This window comes from Lipophrys pholis, assembly GCF_963383615.2.
Source record: "Lipophrys pholis genome assembly, chromosome: 12".
NCBI lineage: Eukaryota > Metazoa > Chordata > Actinopteri > Blenniiformes > Blenniidae > Lipophrys > Lipophrys pholis.
Genome location: NC_137641.1, coordinates 5853077 through 5864104, shown reverse-complemented (window position 1 = coordinate 5864104; position 11028 = coordinate 5853077). Strand labels below are relative to the sequence as shown.

The window sequence follows — 11028 nt, the reverse complement described above, 5'->3', positions numbered from 1 at the left end:
AGTTAGATTATTATTATGGTGACTGTCAAAATAAAAGTACCAAGTTAGATTGTTATTCGGTGACTCAAAATAAAACCACCAACTTAGATTATTATTATGGTGACTGTCAAAATCAAAGTCCCAGGAAAATATGGACTGGGAGTCGCGACACCATGGAGGAAACTTTGTTCTGATTGGCTCTACTGAGCATGTGCAGAACTTCTAGCTAGTATGGCCGTTGTATTCATGTGCAGTAGCTGTGTTTTCAAAATATTTTGCATTTACCAACGTTTCCACGGAGATGAAGCATGTTCATAAAATTCCACCATGGGTGCACTTTTCAAAAAGGCGCAAATCACTGTTATCGTGTAAAAGTACCCCGAAGAACGCAACATAAAGTTTTCTGTTTTCACTTGAAAACGCTGCGTAAACGAGGCTTCATACTTTAATGCGTAACATATGGGAAAAGTCTCGCCCTCCTCGTTATTCATAATGAAGGTGTACATTGTGAAAATTCGGCTCCCCCGAGCCGTACGTGTTCCCCGCTGCTGCTCTCCGGCGCCCCCCGGAGGAGGCCCCTACCCTCACTTTGAAAACCGCTCCTCTGAATTCTTTTCCTGCTCTCTAAGTCCTGGAAACACACTAAAGACTCACTGACAATGATATTCAAGGTATTAATTGCACTGTCTGTTATGTGGCATCGCTGTTGGCGCCAGTCGTGGCGGAATTTGACTCCGGACTCAGCGTTTCATATAGTTCATGTAACTTAACACATTTAAAAAAAAAAAAAAAGGATCTTCACTGTGTTTGTTCAGTTCAGGGGAGCGTTTGTTTGGATTTCTACAACTGTCTCCAGTATTTATCCAGTCACAAATTGTACATGCTGCACGGTACGGTAATCTCCTGCTACGGTTCTTCCTGCTTTTCTTTGGAAGTCTCTGCTGAGAGGACTGCAAAATGTTAAAGTGTCTCAGAGGCATTAGACTAGAGCGTTCTTGATCCTAAGTCATTCTGTTCAAAGGAATCCCACGCATGAATAAGGAGCTAATGAGAGAGAATCCACGGCACTAATGTTTACACGACCCCCACCTCTTTTTCTTTTTTTTTTTTTCCCCTCCTTCTTGTAAATAATTACAGTCTAATTTGTACGAATTAATTTATGGGGATATTCCACTGCAAAGTCTTAATGCAGCCGTAGTGTTTTTAATGTGATGGAATAAATCAACCAGTCTGTGTGTTGCCGTTTGTCTGTGTTTACTGATCAGCTTGTCTTCTTGGCTGCTCCCTCGGCTCATCTGGAGTCGAGTTTCGTGCTGAAATCCTGGGACGTCACGTCCGTCTGGCTGCAGCAGCAGGTCCACGCTCTTCACTGTCACACAGGACCACTTATGCCTGGCGGCCGTTTCGTTTGGTGCACCTGCTCACTGCATGGCTTCATGAAGGTTTCCTCCAGCAGGACAACGCGCCGTAGCACACCGCAAACTGGAATCCGTCTCCTCTCGTCCATCATGCAGATCAGTCAGTTACCATCAGGACTTTGTAGAGACAATGACTGCCTACCTGGCCCCTGATCCCGGGTGCTTATCAAATCGTTTATTATCCAACAAGGACATCCCGTGGACACCCAGATGTCCATAAGCAGGAAGCAATCTTTATATAGTCAGAATTAAGCCAGTTAATGTGATTACTCCGGCTCCACAAGCAAAGGATGAGGGATGGACCAGAAGACAGACGTCTCCAGTTTGTATCATTTCCTGAGTAAAAAGACATATTGGCAGGAAGCCCCGCCCCTTTTTTCAATCAATCAATCAATCAATCGATCAATGACAGACTTAATTTGTCCCCGGGGGCCAATTAAATGGTAGCTTACAGCAGGCAGTGCAAATGAATGAATAGATAAGTAATGTAACAACAGACTTCAACTACATCTCCGGGTAAGTAAATACTAGTAATAGTAAAAGTGTGATTATGAAAGCGTGAGTCAGACATAAATACAACAAAGAATGAAGGTCAAAGGTTAAACTATCAACATGGTGCAGGAGGTCAGAGGTTAAACTATCAACATGGTGTAGGAGGTCAAAGGTTAAACTATAAACATGGTGTAGGAGGTTAAAGGTTAAACTATAAACATGGTGCAGGAGGTCAAAGGTTAAAGTAACAACATGGTGCAGGAGGTTAAAGGTTAAACTATCAAAATGGTGCAGGAGGTTAAAGGTTAAACTATCAAAATGGTGCAGGAGGTCAAAGGTTAAACTATAAACATGGTGCAGGAGGTTAAAGGTTAAACTATAAACATGGTGCAGGAGGTTAAAGGTTAAACTATAAACATGGTGTAGGAGGTTAAAGGTTAAACTATAAACATGGTGCAGGAGGTTAAAGGTTAAACTATCAACATGGTGCAGGAGGTTAAACTATAAACATGGTGTAGGAGGTTAAAGGTTAAATTATCAAAATGGTGCAGGAGGTCAAAGGTTAAACTATAAACATGGTGCAGGAGGTTAAAGGTTAAACTATCAAAATGGTGCAGGAGGTTAAAGGTTAAACTATAAACATGGTGCAGGAGGTTAAACTATAAACATGGTGCAGGAGGTTAAAGGTTAAACTATAAACATGGTGCAGGAGGTTAAACTATAAACGTTGCAGGAGGTTAAAGGTTAAACTATAAACATGGTGTAGGAGGTTAAAGGTTAAACTATCAACATGGTGCAGGAGGTTAAACTATAAACATGGTGCAGGAGGTTAAAGGTTAAACTATCAAAATGGTGCAGGAGGTTAAAGGTTAAACTATAAACATGGTGCAGGACGCAGGGATCAGCAGAGGTTTCTCATTTTCATGTTGAGACGATGGGGGGGTGTTGTCAGCAGCTGCTTAAAGTAACTAAAAAATTACTTGTAATCTAACTTAATTACTTTAAAAACAAGTAATCAGTAAAGTAACAGTTACTTTTTAATAGGGTAACTAGTAATCAGTAACTGGATTACTTTTTCAAGGTAACTGTGGCAACACTGACCACTTTGAAAGGCGAAGGATTTCAAACCACCTTTTTTGTACACATTAATTAGAGATGCACCGATACCTCCTTTTCTTTCTTTTTTTTTAAGGACAAGTACTTTAGCTACTTGCTGATACCGAGTACCAATACGAGCACTTATTAAATTCAATAAAAGCCAAACTTTTACTGGATATGTGAAAGCCAATAAAATAATACTGTCCAGATTTATGGGAGAGCTTTCAAGAGTACCAGTACTCTGCAGTGTCGGACCCAATACTTGTATCGGTGCGTCCCTGCCATAAATCACAATTATGAAAGAATACATCTAATTCAGAGGCCGAAAACCTTCAAATTTAAAGTTTGGATTTGTTGTGGCACAGTATGAGTGATGAAAATATCTGGATTTTCACAAAACCGTACAGGAAATGACTACAATCTCAACCTAAAGCCAATTTTCGTGAAACCTTCTGATGCAACATGCAGTGAAATGTCACAAAAAACCTGTCATGTCTGCTACTCTTATTTTGAAATCCATGTTTTCTTTGCATTTTTTACTATTTTCTCTGAGTTTTGGCCGGACTGGAGCTTCTTGCGGGCCGGTTTTGGCCCCTGATAGTAATTGTAGGACACTAAAATCATGCAGTGTACAGGATAAGATATTCAGTGAGAATTTAACCAATAGACAGTTTCTTTTTTACAATAAACTGAAATACGTGTCATTTTTGGCAGTTTTGAGATATTCTTCAACAATTTTCAGAGGGAGCAACACTCACTTTAACCCTTTATTGTCCAAGCGATTCAAATCGTTAACTCCCTCTTGTCTTCCACGCTAGTGGAGTTGAAGCAGGGGAGTCAAACATCAGGCCCGCGGGACTAAAGCAGCTCGCAGGAAGCTCCAATCCAGACGGACCACCAAGCAAATCGTAAAAACTTCAAAGAAAACTCTTAAGAGTAGTGACACAACAAAACACTGAGACCAGAGCTGAGGTATCAGCAGTGTTACCACAGTTACGTTTAGAAAGTAATCTGATTACTAGTTACTCCTTTAAAAAGTAACTTGGTTACTTCACTGATTACTTGTTTAATCAGTGGCCTTGTTTAAAAGTAACTAAGTTAGATTACACCTGCCGACAACACCTCCAACATAAACATTACATCCAGTTTTGATCTGATTCCTGCCTGACCTCCTGCTGGTACATATTTAACCTTTGACCTCCTGCTGGTACATGTTTAACCTTTGACCTCCTGCTGGTACATATTCAACCTTTGACCTCCTGCTGGTACATATTTAACCTTTGACCTCCTGCTGGTACATATTCAACCTTTGACCTTCATTCTTTGTTGTATTTATATCTGACTCACGCTTTTATTATTAGATTTACTGTTACTGGTATTTATTTACCCAGAGATGTAGTTGTAGTCTGTTGTTACACTGTTTGTCTATTTATTTGCACTGCCTGCTATATGCAACCTTTAATTTGCACCCCTTCTGGGGACAAATTAAGTCTTCCATTGATTGATTGATTGATTTAAGAAAGGGTGGGGCTTATTGCAGTGTTAAGGGTTTTGATGATGATGGTTGGTTCCCATTCTTTTGTGTCACCTGAACACACAGTTAGAGCGACGTGAAGTGTGATTGGCTGAGAGTGGAGAAGGGGGCGGGGTCAGGGTGTGTGTGTGTGTGTGTGTGTGTGTGTGTGTGTGTGTGTGTGTGTGTGTGTGTGTGTGTGTGTGTGTGTGTGTGTGTGTGTGCGTGCGTGCATGTGTTCTGTTTAATAATAAAGCGGTTTTGCAAGCAAGAAACTCGTCTTGCGGGACGTTACAATAGTAACACAGGGACTTGGACAAGTAACTTTAATCTGATTACTGGTTTGGAAATAGTAACGCATTAGATTACTCAATAACACTAATTAACACCTTACCATGAAAGCTATCAAACTAGCATTACCCTCAAAGCCGGTGGGGGAGCTTGTAAAAACACCCAGAATGCAACAGCTGGAGACGTGTTCAGGACACGTCACTGTATTTTGCAGCAGAAGGTTTCATTAAAATTGGCTTTATGTTGAGATTAGAGTCATTTTCAATTGTAATTGTTTTTGGTGAAAATACTCACATTTTCATCCCGTGTGCTCTCAGCTGCACCACAACAAAGAAAAACCTTAATGTTCAAATTTAAAGGTTCCTACAGCACTATTTTAATGTGAATACCACAAAACGGGACACTGGCGTTTGAAACTTCTTGCATATCAGGTGTGTGTCGGTTGTGCGACACAGTTGACAGTGTTTGGCAGGTATGTCCCAGGAGGAAACACCTGGCGGGTCAACAATGGCTGCATTCCACTTGAGGGAAGTCCTGCCTTTACCGGCAGGCTCATTGTGGAACACCTGTTCCTCCTCTACTGGCACCTGGCACCCTTTCTCTCTACCTGTGGGTGTGTCTTTCAAACTTTACTCGCTTGCATGTAGCATGGGTTGGATGTTTTGTTTGGGTGCGTAATGACAAACAAACCCAGTGGTTTGCACTCAGGCCCTTATAACAAGAAGGTTGTGGGTTCGAGTCCAGATGTTGTTTGAGTTATCAGTGTTTGTACTGAGCCAGTTTCACCTCATTATAATGAGTAACGAGAGACTTTAGTCTCTTTCTGCTACACTGACGGTCACATGTCGTTCTCTCTTTTACAAGGAGAGAGAGAGAGAGAGAGAGAGAGAGAGAGAGAGAGAGACAGATCCCGCCCAGCAGGAATGTGAATTGCACCTGAGCCACACGAGGAAGGGAAACCAAGGAGACTCACCTGTTTCACCTGTTCTGGACTGAAGTTCCTCCTCTCAGGTGTGAATGGACCAGGATCAGGACTAGGACTAAGACCAGGACTAGGACTAAGACCAGGACTAAGACCAGGACTAGGACGAGGACGAGGACCGGCCATGGGAGACTGCTGTCTGACCGCGGAGGAGGCGGAGAACCGGAGGATGCACAGGCAGATTGAGAAACAACTGCGGCTGGATAAACGCAGCTCTCGGCGGGAGTTGAAGCTGCTGCTTCTAGGTGAGACATTCATTTATTCATCTAAATATATCCACCTGAAGAACACCACACACTGTAAACTTGTGTTTACATGAACAATTCAAAACTTCTCAGAATAAAGTTGAATATGTTCAAATGGAAGTTAAAGTTGTTGACATGCAAGTTATGGGATGAAAGTTTTGTTGCCTAGCAACTAATTCATGTTTAAGACACCCCCCAAACTCTGCCAGTAACTGACTGTTTTTATTATTCTTAGACAATCCTGTCAATCAGGCAGAGCTATGGTCCTGTTTCTGATTGGCTGACCTCAATTGGTGGTGGTGGGGGGGCGTTTTGATAATGATGTACATTGACACAGAAATGGCAAAAACACTCAAAATCGATGTAGTTAGCATGCTGGGCCACAGGTTGACGCTTTTTGTAATAAAAGCACACACACACACACACACACACACACACACACACACACACACACACACACACACACACACACACACACACACACACACAAGACAATAATCTGCTATAAAGGTTAACAATGGGAGAACGCAGACATTCGTATAGACAGACGACCAAGTTGGATTGTTATTACTTTGACTCTGGAGCTCAGTGCTCCAGAGTCACCACTCCCAGTCCAGATTCTACTGGGACTTGGTAGTTACATCAAATCAATCAATCACTTTTCAAAAAGGACTTTTAGTACAATAAAATGCAGCACAAAGTGTTTTACAGGTTAAAAACTAAATAAAAATAAATAATTTTATTGCAATATTCTATAACTGGTGAAAGGGGACCGTTACAGAGCATAAGCTACTGAGTATGAGCTACTATGCTACTGAGCTATTGAGCTATTGAGCTACTGAGTATGAGTTACTGAGCTTGTGAGCTACTGAGCTACTGAGCATGAGCTACTGAGCTACTGAGTATGAGCTACTGAGTGTGAGACATTGAGCTACTGAGTATGAGCTACTGAGCTCCTGAGTATGAGCTACTGAGCTACTGAGCTACTGAGTATGAGCTACTGAGCTACGAGCTACTGAGTATGAGCTACTGAGCCACTATGTATGAGCAACTGAGCTACTGAATATGAGCTACTAAGCAACTAAGTATGAGCTACTGAGTATGAGCTACTGAGCCACTGAGTATGAGCTACTGAGTATGAGCCACTGAGCTACTGAGTATGAGCTACTGAGAATGAGCCACTGAGCTACTGAGTATGAGCTACTGAGCTACTGAGTATGAGCTACTGAGTATGAGCTACTGAGCCACTGAGTATGAGCTACTGAGTATGAGCCACTGAGCTACTGAGTATGAGCTACTGAGTATGAGCTACTGAGCTACTGAGTATGAGCTACTGAGTATGAGCTACTGAACTACTGAGTATGAGCTACTGAACTACTGAGTATGAGCTACTGAGCTACTGAGTATGAGCTACTGAACTACTGAGTATGAGCTACTGAACTACTGAGTATGAGCTACTGAGCCACTATGTATGAGCTACTGAGCTACTGAATATGAGCTACTAAGCAACTAAGTATGAGCTACTGAGTATGAGCCACTGAGCTACTGAGTATGAGCTACTGAGCTATTGAGTATGAGCTACTGAGCGACTGAGTATGAGCTACTGAGCTACTGAGTATGAGCTACTGAGTATGAGCCACTGAGCTACTGAGTATGAGCTACTGAGCTACTGAGTATGAGCGACTGAGCCACTGAGTATGAGCTACGGAGTATGAGCTACTGAGCTATTGAGTATGAGCTACTGAGCTACTGAGTATGAGCTACTGAGCTATTGAGTATGAGCTACTGAGCTACTGAGTATGAGCTACTGAGCTACTGAGTATGAGCTACGGAGTATGAGCTACTGAGCTATTGAGTATGAGCTACTGAGCTACTGAGTATGATTTACGGAGTATGAGCTACTGAGCTACTGAGTATGAGCTACTGAGCTACTGAGTATGAGCTACGGAGTATGAGCTACTGAGCTACTGAGTATGAGCTACTGAGTATGAGCCACTGAGCTACTGAGTATGAGCTACTGAGCTACTGAGTATGAGCGACTGAGCCACTGAGTATGAGCTACTGAGTATGAGCTACTGAGCTATTGAGTATGAGCTACTGAGCTACTGTGTATGAGCTACGAGCTATTGAGTATGAGCTACTGAGCACCTGAGTATGAGCTACTGAACTACTGAGTATGAGCTACTGAGCTACTGAGTATGAGCTACTGAGCCACCTCATTTTAAAAAGAGGTTTATGAGCTGAGATCTTCAGGAGGTTTGTCACTGTCTGAGGTCAGTTCAGCTCAATCTCTTCTAGTTTGAACTTAGTTTGTATTATTGACTGAAGCTGAAGATGTTCCAGATACTTGTTTTGACTGATACCTTATGTTTCTATTAGCTCATTAAATGGAATCAAAGAGTTATTGGAGAGAAGTTCTTCTCGGGTCTGGTCGACACACCGAGACCAAACACTCAGATAAGTTCCTCAGTTGAATAACTTTCCCTCCTTTTGTTTCCTTCGCCAACCAAAGTTGGCCGAGAAGGTTGTTTTTGTCATTTATCTATTGGTCTGTTTCAGTAAAATACATACATTTCACCAACTTTTTACAAAAACTATTAACCCGGATTGTATGAAATCTTCAGGGAAGATTTGTCTTGATCAAAGGATGAACCCAGTACATTTTGAGAGCGGTTGGGTCAAAGGTCAATGTGGAGGTCACGAAAAATATATTTTCATCATAACGCAGTCAGTTTCAATGTGACTGATGACAAACCAACGGCAAAATGTTCCGTTTTCAATTCCCTATCCTCTGATTTGTCACATGATGTGACTTCATCGTCCTGGTTAGCAGTTGGGGGTCAAAGGTCAGAGAGGGGGGGTCACATGGAAATTGTAAAATATGTGTACATCAGTGTCAAACTGACAACAATTACTACAGCAGCTCTAGTTCGTTACTTTGAAAGCAACAAGTTTTTGTAAATCTCTGCATCCAAGGTCGAAACCTTTTCTTTTGTCTGTATCACAACATTACATTTATAACACAATGTTCAAGTAGAACAAGTTGTAATCCGTAGTATTTCTTAGTTCTTTTCACCTCCTTACTGATGTCACATCGGTACGCAGCTCATAAAAAGACAATAGGCTCGTCAAGCTTGATGGTGTTTGGGTTCAGGGTTTTTTTTAGGGTCTGATTTACCAGAGCTGTCCAAACAGTCGCCGTCTGAAAGCCTGACTGTCTGGACTCAAAAGAAAACACAGCAAGGACTTTGTTTAAAGGTCAGAACTGCTTTCGACTTGAGCTGTTCGGAGAACTAAACCTCCCGCAAAGGTCAGTCTAACGGTTAACATGGTTTTAGGCCGTTCGGGAGCTCAGCTCTCATCGGGAGTTGTTTGTAACCAGGAGGGCAGGAAGCGCTTCGCTGTTTCACTGGAGGCAGGAGGAGATCCGATAGCCCTGCACCACCTCAACCCAAAGCTCCTCCGGAACGCCACTTTTGTTACTCGCAGAAGAAAAAAAAATCACAAATACCTGAGGAATGTGCGCTCAACGGGAACTTGATAAGGAGCACATGCTCAAGTACCAGCCCAAATAGATTTTCAGCCAATCGCATCGCAGTGACTCGATGCATTCATGAGGAATGAGGAAGATTTATGTTGCTTTGGATGTTGGAACGGGTCGTTGGTGCCGGACAGGCTCGCCTGAGTGTTTCACAAACACTGGAATTTTCACACACAAGCGTCTCCAGAGAGAGTTCTGGGGACAAAAAGAGAAGAAATACAGTGAGACAGAATACTTTGTTGATGCCAGAAGTGGGAGGAGGGTCCATGAACCTTCTGGCCATTCGATTTTCGTTTTGATGTTGGAGAACGAAAAACCGGAAACCATCCGATTTTCGTTTTTCGATTTGATATTGGGAAACGAAAAACGGGAGACGAGTTTTTCGTTTTAAAATTGAAAATAGAAAAATGGAAATCGGATGGTTTCCGGTTTCCCGATATGCGTTTCATAAACAAAAATTTGGAAATAAAATACGACGTAATTCTTTATTTCAAGTTTGATTTGCTGGAAAACCCGGAAGTCGAGTTTCTTCTTCTTCTGCTGCTGCTGCTGCTTCACCCTCCAGACTCGTCTGACTGTCCCCTCGGTGATGTTCTTGTATAAACTTAATGATTAAAAACTTATAAAAAATGTCTTTGGACGGTTGCACCAACGTAATAGTGGACACGGTCCCCAACGGCAGGACGACGGGTGAAATTAGAGTTTCAGGGAAGAATGTCTGACAATGGATCTCCAGCAGAGCGAGGCTTCTCCACCTACATGACGGAGCATCACCTCCAAGCTGAAGCTGCTTCACCTGGTGAGGTGAGCAGCGTTGTACCACATTAATTAATAATATATACACTGATAAAAATATTCTGCTAGATCTACTTAAAAAAATTAAGGCAACTTTTTGCAATTTATTTATGTTGATCAAGCAAGGTTGTTCTTTGTTTAAACTACTTACTAATTTTCTTACATGAAAAATAAAATCCAAGTAAAAGGAACATATTTTTTTCAAATAGATTACGCAAAACTAAACTTTGTATTAATTATAAAAAAAATTTCAACGTAGTAAATGAAATTTTTTAAGTAAATCCAACTTGATTTTATTATGCAGATCAAACAAAACTAAACCTTGTATAAATTATAAGTTTTTTTAATGTATTTAATGACATTTTTATGTAAAATTAACTTAATTATGTCATGTACATCAAGCATGACTTTATTGTTTTCATATACTTTTTTAGATATTGAAAATTCTGAAAGGAAAACATTGAAATTATAACACATGGCACACAAATAGCCATTGTATCACTTATTTTCCTGATTACTCACATGAAGTGAGAGTTTTAATTTTAATGTTGTATATTATATTAAGAAAGTATTCCTTATAACATGTCTGATTTGCATGCCTGATGATGATAGTAAAACTTAATAAGCCATGACCATGGTTTTTCCTCAGTTGTGAATAGTGCAGCAAATGAGTG

General features: G+C 41.3%; 1 protein-coding gene across 2 annotated transcripts in view; it reads left to right on the top strand.

Moving 5' to 3' along the window:
- The first annotated feature begins 5446 nt into the window (after window positions 1-5446).
- The window catches only part of LOC308117434 (guanine nucleotide-binding protein subunit alpha-14-like), a 28890-nt gene continuing 23308 nt past the window's right edge, over window positions 5447-11028 (top strand). The window contains exon 1 of one of the 2 annotated variants that reach the window (XM_080476305.1): window positions 5447-6018. In XM_080476305.1, the coding sequence (XP_080332431.1) occupies window positions 5898-6018 (121 nt within the window). In that variant the 5' untranslated portion in view covers window positions 5447-5897. The remainder of the gene's footprint in view (window positions 6019-11028) is intronic. The other variant, XR_013935834.1, reaches the window with a different exon arrangement.